The sequence below is a fragment of the Anolis sagrei genome, chromosome 2 (assembly GCF_037176765.1).
Source record: "Anolis sagrei isolate rAnoSag1 chromosome 2, rAnoSag1.mat, whole genome shotgun sequence".
In the NCBI taxonomy this organism is placed as follows: domain Eukaryota; kingdom Metazoa; phylum Chordata; class Lepidosauria; order Squamata; family Dactyloidae; genus Anolis; species Anolis sagrei.
The window spans coordinates 125,968,964-125,986,097 of NC_090022.1; the positions used below are offsets into that span (position 1 = coordinate 125,968,964).

Below are 17,134 nucleotides of genomic sequence, written 5' to 3' on the forward strand. Positions count from 1 at the left end.
CAGAATGTGTTACTAGGAGCTACTAGCTTTAGCTCCTCCATCTCTAGGAAGAAATAAGTATGTCTGAAGATCCCAGAAGCCAACATTCTAGGCTGGCCCCATTAATAAAAAGTGGAGTAACAGATCTGCATGCCGGTAAAAGGTATACCATGAATGCATGTCGATCAAATTCAGCTATTTGTTATTAACCATACTAAAAAGGTACTTCCAAATGAAAAGCTTACTACTTCCTATGTTAACATATCGCATAGACAGAGAAATGGGTGCCGTATATTATTTTTGCATTAAAAAGGTCCCAAAAATGTTTCCATCCCTCCCTATCACTTTGTTTAGGAGTTGAAACATGTGGAAGTGCAATGTTAGCCAATATGACCTGATCCTGTGAGCTCCAAGATAGCAGACACTGTTGACTAATTTCCCAAAAGAACATCCTGAAATCTAGTCATCACAACATTACTGACAAACAATATGATACACACTGGAGATTTGTTTAAAGGGCATTTCCCAAAACAATTTATTATATAATGGTTAGCCTGATGTTTGGGGCCAAGTCAATGAAGAAAGTATGATAGATGACATAGTCGACATGAATAGAAATTCAAAATTCAGATTTTCTGCTGTGGGACTATCAAGTGAAAGACATTTCAGAAATATGAGAAGAACTGTGGCTGTTCTGGTTATTTATTTATTTATTTACTACATTTATATTCAGCCCTTCTCACCCTGAAGGGGACTCAAGGCGGCTCACAACAGAGGCACAATTGGATGCCTTGAATACATATAAAAATAAAACAACATAAACTATAAAATCACATATTTAAAATATATCACTTAAAATAATTACTTATAATCACATGGTCCAAATGTGATTATTATCCCTGCTATCCTATCAAGCTGTCATTTATAACCTGCCTGGTTCTTTAGAAACTAACGGAACAAAAACTGGAATGACAGGCCAGTATTGAAAAGAGTGTCTGCTTTAAGCAGTGAAATTATTACCTTCAGTAATCCTTACCTCTTAGCACGTTCAAGATCATCATTGGCTTGCTCTAATTCTCTCACATATTTGTTCAGCTGGTCTTTGATTGCACGGGTCTGGCTTAAGTCATCTTCCAACAACGACACTTGCTTGTAATTTTGTGCATACTGGTGCTCAAGCTTTTCCTGAGAACAAAAGAAACAGTGAAAGGTTCTATCACTTTGACATTAAATCAAGATATTCAAGAGATTCCCAGTGTCCTAGTTAATCACTCAAACCACTACACCAGTGTGGTGTAGTGGTTTGAGTGATGAACAAGGACACTGGGAGATCAGGATTTGATTCCCTATTTGGCCACAGAAACCCACTGAGTGACCTTGGGCAAGTCACATACTCCCAGGTCAGAGGAAGGCAAGTGCAAGCAAATCCTGCCAAGAAAACTTGGCCTTATGTTTACCATAAGTCAGAAATTACTTGAAGACACAACAGCAACCTCTGCATAACTTTAACCACATATTCACCTTTAAGATTGTTTTTCTTTTAGCATGAGCTTTTATGGATATAAAACTACTTCTTCAGATACATTGCCAAGTGATATTGAGACCTCAGGTATAAAGTGTATTTATATAATCGAAGAAGTGTGACGGAATGTAAAAAGATCATTAGAGGTGCAAATTATGTCCCATCTCAAGGAACTGGCTTCAGAGATACAGGTCTTGCAGTTCTTCAGAGTGGTCAATTGATGCTGATGTGTGAAAGCAATAAATCTGCTTACCAAAATTATTTTGGAAAGGATTTATTGCTTTCACACATCAAAACTACCTGGTGATTAAAGATCTGAAAGGCCTGTATCACTCTGCCTAGCCTTTTGGAAATGTAAACATGGTCTGCATGTTTTGGGGGAACTTACTACTTTCTATACCACACCATAGACTTGATACCCTAGGTCTTAATAACATTTGGTACTGCACCTGAAGTAGATTTATTCACATGAAAATTCATGTTAAAATAAAAACTAGTTAGTCTTAAAGGTACAGTACTGCCATGTTTCTTTTATTCTCCTCTTCCCGTTCTCATTTTATTTTATATAAAGAATAGTTCCTTTAGCCAAACAGTATTAAAAGCAATGCTAAAATCATTAAGCAAAGTTATTTTCCGAACTGGAGTTACCTTTAGGATTTAGCTTACCTTTAATGTTTCCACTTCCTGTTTCAATCTTTGGTTATCTGCTTGCAAATCCCGGTTCCTCTGTTCAGCTTGTACTAACTGAGTCTCCAATTCTGCTTCAAGTTCTCTGCTGCCCTCCTGAAATTCTGCTAGCTCTTCACGGGCCTCTTGAAAACTGTAAGTTGGAAAGAGCAGTAATGAGTGGGGCATTATTCCAGCTATGTCCCCATCTCTCTTGTGTATTACCAAGATCATTACCTCCACCCAATTCAGTGAACTCTCATTAAGACTGAAAAGACTGCTACATTAAGGTGATATCCTAGATCTTACTAAAAGCTTTTTGTGGATGTATGCTAACCATTTTTTTCATATTACATGTGTGTCTTGCATGAACCAAAACATAAGATCAATGACAAAACACACACACACCACTGCATTTTCCAATACTATAATTTAGCAATGACAAAGCTTTTAAATCAGCTGCTTCAATAAAAGATTTATTTATTTATTTGCGGTATTTATATACTACCCTTCTCAACCCCAAAGAGGACTCAGGGCGGTTCAAATAAGTCTTATACAAGATATAAAGACTGCTGGGTGGAAAGAGTCATCAGCCTTTGTTAGACATTATAAAGTAAACAGATTCAACAGCCTTTGGGAGGTCAGTCCTTCAGGTGGAGTACAATAGTCAGACTTGCTGTGTAGATGATACGATATAGTGGACTGTTCCTTAAGCCTCCCTGAAAATGAGAGGTTGATACATACCATGACTGGTCATTCTAATGAGACCAAAAGAGTTATTTACTCCAACCCAGCGAATACATAAATAGATAAACAAATAAATATATAGACTATAAAAAACTGAGGAGAATGGCATTAGTGAGCAAAGGGTCCAACATTTTAGAATTCTGAAGATCTTGCCCTGAACTGTTTGACATGAGAGGTTAACTGCTCCTTAAGCCTGACCGAGAACGAAAATATGGGTATCCAAAACCAACTTCAATTAGATGCTGTATTGTGGAAAATGAATAGAGACCATCTACCTCTGTAACCAAGTTCAAATATTACAGGAGAATTTTGATTACTTACAAACCACACATTTTGCAACATAGAGGAGGGGAACCACATCAAACTGAAGATGGTGAAAGCTAATTTCTCAGAACACAACATCTTGGCTTAGAATTCTAATATCTAAGTCACTCTCTCTACCATCCATATGGACAATTTTAGATTTTGGAGTATTTCGGATTTCAGAATTCCAGATAAAAGATGGTCAGCCTGTTACACACACTAAGCTAAATTTCTAACACTGTAAAAATACAGAGTACTTATCTGGACAAGTAGCAGCTATAAACAGACTATACAAAAGCCATACTACAAGTGAAGACAATGAACTTACTATTTTAAATCTAAGGAGCTGTGCTTTCTAGTGACCTACAAAAGCTGTCTTTGTCTTCAACCAACATCTGACATGCTCTGCATTCAAACAGCAAACTGAATTCATTTAGATGATGTATGTATACCCACCCACACAATACACAAATATCAAGGCTCCAATGGGATCCTAATCACCATTAAGCTATAAGAAACTCCTACAACTTTAAAGACTCAAACTAGGAAACTCTGTATCTAAACTAACCTTTGGTAAAAAAATAAAAAAATAAAAGTGAGATGCTTCAAAGTAGGTCAGGTATAATATTATTCCAACAGTGAAGCATGAGACTGAATCTGCCAAGGGTGGTAATCACCAGCATTCTTGAGATGAAGAGCCCCATTGTTTCTAAAAACACATATCAAACAGCCAGGCCACCCCCAACAAAGAAATTCTGTTTCTGCAGCTCAAAGCACCATAGCTGTGCCAGAAACAAGTGGTTTTCAACTGCAGGCATCTTGCTGCTTGTGACTTCAAAGAAAATATTTTTTTAACACACACACACATATTTGTGAAATTAACAATATACCAAGCCAGATTCGTACCTTTGTTTATATTTCAAAGACAAATCCTTCCAGTATGCAGTTTCTTCATCTGGACTTAAAAACTTTGGAATTTCCTCACTGTCCATGATCAGGATCACCTGTAAAAAAAGGTACAGAACTTAGTAACATATCCCTCTGATGCTTTCCCAGTTCCAATTAAACAAGCTCCATGACTGCAATGCTACAAGCAAGTATACTGAAAGTATCTCTCCCCTTCTATTCCTCTTTTCAAAAAACTGGAGACGAGTTTCTAGTATATTTGTTTTGTTCACGCAAACACAACCAGAGCCACAGCTTTCCTAGTAAGATTAATTACGTTAGATTTTAGATTAAACTACACTTATATTTTAAAACGAGCCTCTGACTCTACAAACACTGCTTAAACATAAGCAGAATGATAATAGAAAGGATCACAAGGTTGCAAGAAATCTGGTTAAGGAATGATTGTTCATATCCTTAGCAATGAAAAGAGCATTTCATCTATCAACAGAAAGAATTATTGTCCATAGGATTAACACCCTTGGAATTCAGTGCACAGGACAAAAGTAAAAGATCTACGAGCCATTGCATTTCAGCAAAGATCTGTCCTTCCAATATAGAAAGACAGAAACTGTGAGTGTAGTTTCATTCATTAGCTTCATGCTTCAAACTGTCTTTTTTCCCTTGCAATTTAAGAGGACATGCCCCGGCTATTACAGTTTGTCCTGCTCCAGTCAAGATTTTGTATTAATCTTATTATTCCCTAACACTCCCATTAACATCAGTTCTACATTCACTTTGAGTGGTATTTTCAATACTTTTTTTTTTCAATTTTTCCATTTTTAAAAAACTTTTGAATATTTCCTACAAAAACAATCAATGCAAGCATATGGGTCAAAGTAAATCTCTTCTGCTAAAAGGCTGATATTTATTTTATCACATGTGAGGTAGTCTTTTCATCGACTGCTGCAAACAGGGAAGAATAAACTGGATTTCCCATAGTCTTTTAGAGAAGAGTCATGCATTTCTCATTTTGCACATCTGCGCAGACATGAATGTTGTCAGCCAAACAATCTATAGTTTCTGACAGACATCAGTAGCCATTTTTGTCCCTCCAGGCACAAAAGAAATTGGCACATCTCACTTTTCTGTGACCCACATTTCTAATCTGAGCATTCAGAGCACATGCAGATGGGCACACAGAGAGTACTTCATTGCATTTGACTGTACTGAGAATGAGAAAGAAATAGCATGGTAATCTCAATTTTTAACCTAAAAGGCAACTTAATGCAAGTATCATGTAGAAGAGTGGTAGATATAAACACAAATACATCATTTCCAATGTTCTGCCTCCCTTGCCCACTCACTTGTATGATCTTGTCCATAGGTCAACACAAATGGCTGAATGTAAACTTCAGCTGTCACATAGAGACATCCATGTGGGAAATAGAATAAATCAAGTTGCTAAGTGGCATCTTTGGTCTTGACAGTTCCTGCCTCTCTATTAGTGAGGCAGTAGTCCTTGTGCCAAAGTGCTATTTAAAGCTGTCTGCACCATTCTAGGAATGAGTTATTTGTGGGTTTTTCCATGCCACCATGTCACTGCTTACCCATTGATTTTGCTTTAGAGTTAATATAGAGCACAAAAATATTAATGTGGCCCAACATTACTTTGACCTCAGAGATAAACTTGCCCAACATTACTTTGACCTCAGAGATAAACTTAATAGTTTGGAAAACACAGCTCGTGCTGTATGTCCTAGAAACACTTTAGATATGTTTTGCTTGGATTCAATAACCTTGGAGTAATCGGAATACACAGAGAACAGTGTTTTCAATGAGGAATGGGTAGCCATTGCAGAGAAGGTAGGTCAAAGGAATGTATCTTCTCACTCCAACAAACATCCGAACTGCAATTTCACAAATGACAGTTGGCAAGGGGGCAATATATGTTCAGAAAGTTCATATACAAAAAGAAGTCACAGATAAAGCTCAAGGTCTTCCAAACAGGTGGTTTTATAGAGCACAAAACCACACTAACCAACAACATATAAATGGCATACTACAAAATCTAATACAAGTACAATTAGAAATTTGCAAATTTTAAGGCTCTTTGGCAAAGTAGTGGAAAGAGAAAAAAATATCTGAAGATGCACAATAGGCTTGTTTTCTGAAATTGCAAATAGTTCTTTCTCAACTTTAAGTAGAGAGCTCGAATAATCTGGAAACTATGAGAACAAGCTGTGAACAATACTTTTCCAATTCAAATTTTGTCTCTTTCATAGCCTCCCTGGTGGTCTTAGGTAAATTAGGGCCCTTCCATACAGCCATATAACCCAGACTATCAAGGCAGATAATCCTCAGCTTCACATTTATAGAATGAAAACAATAATGCTATCAGGGTTGGGGGAACAATTACCTGAGATCATCAGGATGATTTATGAGAACACTCAAAAGCAGAAGAGAGCGACAAAATTATTCCACCGGGAAATGGAAGAGGAAAAAGCCATAGGAACAGTAGTCTCTTCTGCCATATAATCCAGATTATCAAAGCAGCTAAACTACATTACCTACTGGATTATCTGAATCTACACTGCCATATAATCCAGTTCAAAGCAGATAATCTGGATTTTATATAGCAGTGTAGAAGGGGCCAGTATTTCCCTTGAATCTGAAAGAAGAGAGGAAATCCTGAGCAGCATGGGCTACAATAAAACTGCTAATGGTTCATGCCATGTCCCAACTGCTTATGCTGCCTCATAGACCTGTCAGTGGCTTATGATACTGTAAACCACCGCCTCCTCCTGAGAAAAACGTATAATATCACACAGGATTACCACCTCACCCGCCTCATAGAAAACCTGCTACAAAACAGGAGCTTCTTTGTTGAGTTACAGGGCCAGAGAAGCAGATGATGGAAACAGAAGAACGGCCTGCCTCAGGGGAGCATGCTTGCTCCATCCATGTTCAACATCTACACAAATGACCAGCCACTGCCAGAAGGGACAGAGAGTTTCATCTATGCTGATGATCATGCCATTACTGCTCAAGCAGGGTGCTTTGAGATGGTAGAACAGAAGCTCTCCGAAGCTCTAGGTGCTCTTACCACCTACTACTGATCCCTAATCCTACTACTGACCAGCTGATCCCTAATCCATCTAAAACATAGACATGTGCCTTTCACCTTAAGAACAGACAAGCATCCCAAGCTCTGAAGATTACCTGGGAAGGAATCCCACTGGAGCATTGCAGCACACCCAAATACCTGGGAGTCACCCTGGACCGTGCTTTGACCTACAAAAAGCACTGCCTGAATATTAAGCAAAAAGTGGGTGCTAGAAACAATATCATACGAAAGCTGACTGGCACAACCTGGGGATCAGAACCAGACACAGTGAAGATATCTGCCTTGTGCTATGCTACTCTGCTGCTGAGTATGCATGCCCAGTGTGGAACACATCTCACCATGCTAAAACAGTAAATGTGGGATCTTAAAGAGACATGCTGCATTATCACGGGGTGTCTGCGCCCTACACCACTGGAGAAATTACACTGTTTGGCTGGTATTGCACCACCTGACATCCACCAGGAAGTAGCAGCCGATAGTGAAAGGACCAAGGCAGTGACATCTCCAGCTCATCCCTTGTTTGGGTATCAGCCAGCACGTCAACGACTTAAATCAAGAAATAGTTTTCTTGAAATAGCGAGAGTCCAAAAGTGGCAGGCTCAAACCCAGAACCTCAACCAATGGCTGATATCAAATGAGAGACTCCCTCCTGGGCACACAGAAGACTGGGCAATTTAGAAGGCACTGAACAGACTGCGCTCTGGCAGCACGAGATGCGGAGCCAACCTTAAGAAATGGGGCTACAAAGTGGAATCCACGACATGCGAGTGTGGAGAAGAGCAAACCACTGACCACCTGCTGCAATGCAACCTGAGCCCTGCTACATGCACAACGAAGGACCACCTTGCTGCAATACCAGAGGCACTCCAAGTGGCCAGATACTGGTCAAAGGACATTTAATCAACTACCAAGCTTGCAAACTTTGTGTTTTGTCTGTTTTTATTTTGTTCTGTTAGAAATGTAATACAATGGTCTGGTTGCCCCTGACACGATAAATAAAATAAATGCTGCCAAAAGATGCTGGACATATGGAAACTATTGCAATGGCATCTGTTCTAAACGCAAATAAAAGTGACAGCAGTATTATTTATTTATCTATTACAGTTATAAGCTGCCCTTCTCACCCTGAAGGGAACTCAGAGCGGCTTACAAATTATAATTGTTTCTGATGTGTGCGCTATTTTCTTTGGACTTCATTCTGGTCTTAATCTTATACAATAAAGACACAAGGAGTCAATAATGACACTAGAAGTTGGGCAGCCAGGTTACTGAAGTACTCTTGACCACAAGGCTGTGGGGCCATGGGGGTACCCTGTCCAGGAGTTTTAACGCAGCAGAGCGGAAGAAGTGTTGCTTTGGCCCCACGCAGATGTTGCTATGGCCCTGCACAGGTATGATCAGCAATCAGCAGTAAGATTTTTGTTTCCATCATAACATACTAATTCCATCATGTTAATTAACATGCTAATATCTAAGGCACTGGTATTTGGAAAGTAGAGATTTCAGAAGCCAGGGAAGAATTTAAATAGGTGGTTCGCCAACTTATTTTTTCTAAATTCTTTGCTTTAAAAAACAGGACAGGATATCATAATAATCCAAGCAGTTATAAGGCATTTTAATAACAGCTGCTTGTGGCGTATAGCCATTTCACCAAAAATATTCTTTTGCCTAAAACAATTCCTTTATTGTTCACTGGAATGTCTAAGGGCCCTTCTACACTGACATATAATCCAGATTATTAAAGAAGATAATCAACATTATCTATTTTGAACTACACTCAGTGTTTTGAGTCTACACTGCCATATAATCCAATTCAAAGAAAATAATCTGGACTTTAAACGTCAGTTGGTTATGCTGGAGAGTAGAACAAAATGGAATACAGCCCACAAGTACACCTCACTTCCTACCCTACCTTCGGGTTCTGGTCCTCCAACTACTTTCTCCACACCAGAGTAAATAGTAAATTATCATTAAAGCAAATATTAAGTTAAGTATGTTTTGAGCTCAGAAAAACTTGTCTATGTGAAACTGATTCCTATGTGAAACAACTCTGTACTTGATAATCTTCACATATTTGTTTTTCTCTTCCAATTACATCAAAAAATAGCAACAAAGCCAATGAAAATATCAATCTGTCTTGCAAAATAACTGCAAATGGAGAACAAGCTTCCTTCCCAACAACTACATTATTTACAAACATGAGTAAATTTGTTTAAAAGTTGTCAACCTAATACAACATCCATTGCCTAAGAAGGAGCACTTACTACTGTCTAATTTTAAATGAATTTTTTTGCCGCCACCACCTATGGGAGGAGCAACCAGTTGACTGGTGTCTCCTTTTCCACTGCTGTGTGGTTGGAGGGGGGAGGAGGAAGCAAGCACTGAGCACCTGACTAGCTTCATGGAGCCCTAAGGGCTCCAGAGAGCACACTTTGAGAACTACTGCTCTAAGTTATGTTTTCGGATCATGTGTTATTACTAATTATTACTATCATTAACAAATCTAAATAGATTTAGCATCAATATACCATAATGTTTTTATAATAACCAGGCAGTAACCATGTTTCTTCAGGAAACATGAATGTTTTGTTCAAAGATTAAAATTATGATTTAAAGGTACAACTCCAGTTTCTAAAATAATACAAGGAGGAAGACACAATATATCACATCGATCACTTCTTCATCCCCTTTTTGTTCCATTTATCTTGAAAAAATAGCATTTTCCACGGGGCAAAAGAAACAAATATATGTCTGATGAAGAGTTGGTACATCCAATAAACAGCATGTGGAATTTAGAACTTGTAAGCAAAGATTCAAATCATGTCGCATTCAATTTAATTTTCAATCCTTTTGCAACAATCCCACCCCCAGTATACAGCATACAATACAATGAGGATAAATAAAACACATAAAGATAACCTGCACAGTTGTGTTTATAATACTGAAATACCAACAGGATGCACCAAGAAAACAAGAACTTGGGAAAGACTCTTGATGCATTCAACAATTTCAAAGGGATCAAATAATGTTATTTCCTAAAGAGGAGCCAACCGAAACATATAATATTCATTATTATCTCCTGCTTTAATCAAGAAAGAAATTATTTAACATTCATATTGTCAATCATAAACAGAAAGTGACTTCAAATGGTCTCACATGCACTTTTACTTCCAATTCTTAAACTCTAATCCAAGAATATTAGAGAACTGTTAAGTGAATCAGGAATCTATATTTAGGAGTACATCTTAGTACAGAATTTAGCTTGTCATCAATTACAGGCTGCCATTTCTATCATCTTACAGTGATCTGTTTACAATAAACAACTTGCCTCTTTAAAGAAGATGGAACAGAATATATCTTATGTTAGGAACCTCCTGCTGGAAAATATCAATTACAAAATTTTCCAGTATAGTATACACAAATACAGGCACTCGGTTAAATCCATGTACAATAACCTTTCTAATAAAGCTTTTTAACTTGCCCAAACCTGTAATGAAGTAATTAAAAAGTACTACACATTTACATATCAATTTGTGTAATATGAGTATGTGCCTTCAAGTCACCTGTCAATTTATGGCAACCCATGAATACTCCGAGATAGTTTTGTGAGTTCCTTTCTTAAACTATAGTCCAGTGCACCAAATATTTGTTGATCAACCATCCAAATACTAACCAGCGGTTAACCTAGATCAGCTGGAATCTAGTGCCTTTAGGGCAAGGGTCCCCAAGCTACATGTTTTTCATTGGGCTTTCTTAGAAGTATTCAAAGGTGGCATCAGCAGTCTTTGGCAGAAAAGGCTCAAGAATAACCAACCAAATTATAATTATGAAAACCCGGAAGAGAAGAAAAGAACATGAGATAATTCAAGAAGATAAAAGAAGACATGTCTACTAAGTTAAAAATTAGTTGACAATAACACTCCTCACTTTGTTATAGAGGACATGCTTAAAAAGTTTGAGTACCCCTGTTTAAGGATGTTTAAGCTAACTCTATCATATACTCCAGCCTAATATCCCAGTGACAATGTAAGCTGTTATTTCCCTCCTTGGAAAAACAAATGCTATGTAATATAATTATGCCCAGTGAATCATTTTTAGTTAACTTATTTTTCCATTGATATTTTTATTTCTGTTGTCACTTTTCAAAGTCTATATGTATTTCAATAATGATGCAAGTATCCTCAGAGTTATTGTGTCTCACTCTCCCTTGGGCAAGCATTAAATGTGAGTCAGCCATTTCTTCCTCTTTGCTCTAATGCCAATCAGCAAATCTCTGGGAAAGAACTCTGATGTTTTAAAGCCTTGTACTTTTAAAGAAATTGTATCCTAACGAGACATTAAGTGCAAAATACACATAACCAACACGCTAAGTACAAAACACAATGAAATAGAACTTTCTCCAACTTTTTAAAAAGAAATAAGGAGCACCAAGCCAAGATAAACCCACCTAAGTCACCTATAATAGAAAAAAGGCAGGACCTAAATGAAGTAAATAAAAGGCTGGAAAAGAAACCATGCTTAATTCATATTTTCTCTGAAAGACTGCTTTCCCATCAGGATGAGAACTTAGAGAAAGAAAATGTATTACTCCTACCACAGAAATGTTACACTTAAGTGCATTCAGTATATATTTTGGTCTTGAGGTACCTTTGCACTTAGCTTAACAAGTAGCTGCTTAATGTTAAGGTCAACATACACAAAACAAGTTCAAGATTAAAGATCAAGATTTTTCAGCCATACTGCAAACAGAAATACCTGAATCCACACTCTCCAGAAAGAGCAGACCTCCATATTAAACAAATAGAGCTTGTACCCAAAAAACATTTGTTAGCAAAAGAATGCAATACAACAATGATCAGCTACCAGATCAACAACTGTAACTTGTTAAGTTTTCAATTTCCAAGCTCTTTAAAGCTATGGAAAGGATATCAGACATTATGCTATTGCAATATTATCTATTTGTTCATGCTGTAACATTTAGACCTATTCCTCCCATAATACTTGCAGGAGCTGTCAACCTGTGCCTAGGATCCAATGACTGCACTACCTTGTCTCTGAACAGCTGAGCATTTAACCTCAGACCTTCTCTAGCTTTTAAAGTCTGGGAAATATCATAGGAATTAGGTTTGAACACATCAGTCCTTCAGTATTTCAACTTTCAGAGGCAATCATTTACATTATCAGAGAGAATTATAAATTTTATACCAGTGCTTTAAAACATTCACACTTTTGTACATCCCAGCCTTGATTTCCAATCCATCTTAAATCAAAGAAGTGAATTCTCAATGAAGTTTACTTTCCTAGATTTGCTTCCATCGTCTATCAAATGCTGAACAAATTGACTGTCTTATTGAATGAAGCAATGCCATCACCTGGATTGAACCAGAAATATATCTACTAATCAGGCAAGTAACAGCTGAATATATTGAGTGATCAAAGATGCAACCAGAGAAATATTCACATAGCACAGTACAGTGGAAAGAGTAGCAATTGTGGAATTTATTCATAAATATTCCTACCAATTAATCTCCCAAAGCAGTGTTCTTTGCTGGGTGAACATCAGGTCAACAGTTTGTGTTCATTTAGGCTGTATTTTGGTTTGGGGCTTGTGTATCACAAATACTTCCAATAAGTTGACATCTGTACTGCATAACATGTGGTATCTGTTTGCATAACTGCCACTTTCTTAATTCAGCAACAGGATAATATTTCCAGTGACTCATGGGAACTCAGTACTCCGACATCATCAGTATATTTGTATATCTTAGCAACTGTTTGACAGCTGAACACCTTGGCTTTTCCTTTACCCAAGTTTAACAGGATAGTAATTAAGGCCCCTTCTACACTGCCATATAATCCAGACTATCAAAGCAGATAATTTGGATTTTACACGGCAATGCAGAAGGGGCCTAAGAGGCTTTAATTTTACAGCAAAATATCAAAATTAGTAAATAAGCTATTCTTGTTATTGAGATAATAATGATCCAATGTATATGATGTTTTACAAACAAACAAGAGAGGTCCCTTTCCAAGGAGACTGGAATCTGAAATGTGACACAGCAGAATGCTACAAAGAAAGATGCAAGTAAGACTGACAAAGGAAGAATATGTACAGTTGCACGTGACAGAAGCAATCACATTTGTAACAGTTTGTGAAAGTGCATCAAGGTCTAAGAGCAAAGACTGGTTCAGGGGAGGAAAACTGAAACCCTCAACCTACCCATGCTCCCTTACTGTAGATTTCTCCCCTATGTCTCTTAGGCTTCAATAATAGCAGTCAGAATGGAATGCAAACAGTGGAGAGACCATTCAATTCACCTTCCCTACATTTCCTCATGATATAAAATTATGAAGACACAATTTATACATATCAAATATAAAAACAAATCATGCTAATTTTTATCTTTTTGACTCAAACCAAGAGTGAGGGCATGAAACAATATATTTAATAGTGCACTACAGCATAATTCACAAAAAGTAAATATTCATAAGCTCTTTACAGTTGTGGCCAGCACTTTAACCTGATTTATGAAAGTTTTATGTGTGTGGGAGAGAACGGCAAATTACAGGGTCCAATAAAAAGGAATTCAGACTTCCCAGGATTTTACACAGAAGATGTGGGAAGAAGATCCTTATTCACACAACACATATTTAAACTCTAGAATTCACTAACAAAACCACCAATACTTATTAGTCATGATATTATATATTTCCAGTATTAGAAGTTGTATATTTTGTATGCCAATCATAGATAAGCACAAGTGTGAAGGGAGAGATATGACATGTTTTAGAATTTTTAATTTTAAAAAATTTATTGATTGATATTGTCCGTTGTTTATATTCAGTCAAAGTGTGCCTTGTTTTGATGATATATAATTCTATTTTATGTGTGGCACTTTAGTGCTTTGTTAGATATGCCGAGTCCCTTCAGGGAGATGGTGGCGGGGTACAAATAAATAATAATAATAATAATAATAATTGCTGATGCACTCATGTTCTGCTTGTGGGTTTTCAATTAGCATTTGTTTGGTCAACATGGGAACAGAAAGGAGATCTGATAGGCCTTTGGTCTATGTATAACCCTCAAAAGATTTGATACTGGCCTGAACTGACAAATAAGTTTTGTTTTAGGGAGTTGGGAAAGTTCAGCTACTGACCAGGGCACCCAGAACTTTATCATGATTTTACAATGAGGGAGGATGTTGCTCAACTACAAACGAGTTATCTCCAAAAAAATACACTTCTTACAGAATGGGAATCTGTCAGCTGTGACTTATTTGCTATTACTTCAGCCCCATTTAATGCAGTTTCAAACCAGAATTAAAGTATGCTGGTTTAGCTGTGCAGACGATTAAACAGGAAATTCTGGAACCAGTTTGCGGCCAGGATGGTGATGACAAACCACAGAGCATTGGTACATATGAAGGGGTTTTCTTTCATCCACTTCTGTGTCTGGCTGCCAGTCTGATGGTCAATGTAGATGGGGCCTTAGTTCTAGTAAATGACTCCCCAGCTCCTGCCTCCCAGGTGTTTCAGATTTCAGTTCCCAGAATGTCTGATTACTGGCCAAAGTATTTCACGCTTTTGGGAATTGGAATACAAATCACCTGGAGGCCTAGAGAGATGATTTCATCACACTAGAGAATGAATCCACTTTAAATCCGGTTTCTGCCTGCCACAGAATTCTGGGGTTTGTAGTTTAGTGAGGCTGTTAAAGGCTCCTCCCTAAACTACAGACCCCAGAATTCTGCAGAAGAAGAAACCGTATTTAATGTAGATTCATTCTCTAGTGTTATGAAGTACTTAGAGAATGGGTGTTCAGGTGGAAACCCCAGAACTTTAACGTGAGTCAAGCATGACCAAATAGAAAGACGTGGGGGAGGGAGATGTTGCCAGAGGCTCCCTCGACCCGGATGCTCTTCAGATGCTCCTAGTAGGCCCGGTCCTTCGAGAAAAGGCCAAGCGACTGGCCCCGGGGCGGGCGTTGAGCTGCGAAGAGCGGAAGGTGAAAGAGGGGAAGGAGTCGAGGCAGGCGGGTGCCCCTTTCGGCATAAAAGAGGGCCCAGGCCGGCGGGAGCTGGAAGAGGCAGGCGCCAGAATCGCGCGAGGCGGGTCCGAAGAGTCACGAGGCCACGCGGGCCTTGAAGGAGACGCCACGCGCGCGGCCCCCGCCTCCCAATTCGCCCCCCCCCCCACTCAGGGTGCGAGCGACACGCCAACGGTCACCTCGTGAACCCCCTCCCGGCTCCCTCAGGGGACACTCGCCACCGCCCTACTCCGTGAGTGACAGCGCTTCGAGCCAATCGCGGCGAGCCGTGCCGCTGGTTTCAACTAATAAGCGCCCGCTAAGGGGCGGAATCTGCCCCGTTGTCAATTAGCGGCCAATCGGGGAAGGAGGGAAACGGGAGCTTTTTCGGGAAGGGAGGGGGGCCCAGCCGGATTCGACAACACCGTGCCCTAGTACCCGGACATCCTCCCTGCCTCCCTCCCTGCCAGGCCCCGCCTGGTGCGCCTTACCAGCTGTCTCTCTCGCGGAACCTGCTGCTGCTGCTCCTCCTGCTACTACTGCCGCCTCCGCCGCATCCCCACACAGTCGCTGACACACTCCGAACCCAGCCTCATCCGGGGCAGCAGGCGTCAGTGATACGTCACAGAGGGAGGCGAGGCCCGGCACGAGAAAAGCTCAACGCCCTGGAGGGGCGGGGCCAAGAGAAAGGGGCGGGATCATGCAGATGAGGCGCCGCTGGCGGGAACCCGCGTCAGTTCTCGGTAGGCGGGGCCACAATGCTGCCTCGGCATTGTGAAATACGGAATGCAGGACCTGAACAGGCTTAATGCTATACCACCATGGGATTTGTAGTTATACAGGGCCTCTGTTGTTCTCTGCCAATGAGTGCTGGTCCCTTAAAAGGTAAAGGTTTTCCCTGACACTGTCCGATGGTGCTCATCTCCATTTCTAAGCCGAAAAGCTGGCGTTGTCCGTAGACGCCTCCAAGGTCATGTGGATGGAGCGCCGTTATCTTCCCGCAGAAACGGTCCCTCTTGATCTACTCACACTCGCATGCTTTCAAACTGCAAAGTTGGTAGAAGCTGGCGCTAACAGCGGGAACTCACCCCGCTCCCCGGATTCGAACCTGGTGCCTTACAAAACTACAAACCCCATTAACAAAGTCCTATTGATAATACTGGAGAACTTGTGTGTGTTTTATACATGCCACCATCGTTATGAAGGTATACACGGGATTATGCTTTAAACGGAGAGAAAAGATGTTTGACAGCTGTCAAAATTTTCACACGGCCCCCTCCCACATAGCTGAATAAAATCCCACATGATCTGCTTTGAACTGGAATTAATAGTGTGGACTCAGAAAACCCAGTTTAAAGCAGATACTGTGGGATTTTCTGCCTTGATCTTCTGGGTAATCTGGCTGTCTGGAAGGGCCCTTAGATCGTAGTGTTAGGACATGCCAAAAACTGTTTAATGTGGTGACATAAAGTGTTGATTTCTTCAAGTTTGTCATGTGATGAATGTTCTAGGAAAACAGGGTCAGGGTAGGATTTGATACCAGCTGAAAACATAAATTATCCTGTTTCTACCACAGGAGAAATAAACAAGGGCCTTCCACACAGCCCTATATCCCAGAATATCAAGGCAGAAAATCCCACATTATCTGAGTGTGGACTCAGGTAACCCAGATCAAAGAAGATATTGTGGGATTTTCTGCCTTGTTATTCTGGGATATAGGGCTATGTAGAAGGGCCCTTGGTTTCATACTGGTTCCCCCCTCCAGCCCAAAGCTACATAAAATGGCATGCAAGTCTGAGTATTCTCTCCACAGACAGGCTTTCTGGGGAAGAGACTGTATCAGAGTAGATCAGTAACCTTGGCAGGATGTGGTATGGTT

General features: G+C 39.6%; 1 protein-coding gene across 4 annotated transcripts in view; it reads right to left on the reverse strand.

The window, feature by feature from the left end:
• NDEL1 (nudE neurodevelopment protein 1 like 1) overlaps positions 1–15,935 on the reverse strand; it is a 28,873-nt gene extending 12,938 nt beyond the window's left edge. For 3 of the 4 annotated variants that reach the window (XM_060764473.2, XM_060764471.2, XM_060764470.2), the window contains exons 1-4: positions 15,747–15,935; positions 4,124–4,221; positions 2,168–2,321; positions 1,016–1,164 (exon numbers count right to left, since the gene is read on the reverse strand). In XM_060764473.2, coding sequence (XP_060620456.1) covers positions 1,016–1,164; positions 2,168–2,321; positions 4,124–4,209 — 389 coding nt within the window. In that variant the 5' untranslated portion in view covers positions 4,210–4,221; positions 15,747–15,935. The remainder of the gene's footprint in view (positions 1–1,015; positions 1,165–2,167; positions 2,322–4,123; positions 4,222–15,746) is intronic. The other variant, XM_060764472.2, reaches the window with a different exon arrangement.
• Between the last annotated feature and the right edge of the window lie 1,199 nt (positions 15,936–17,134).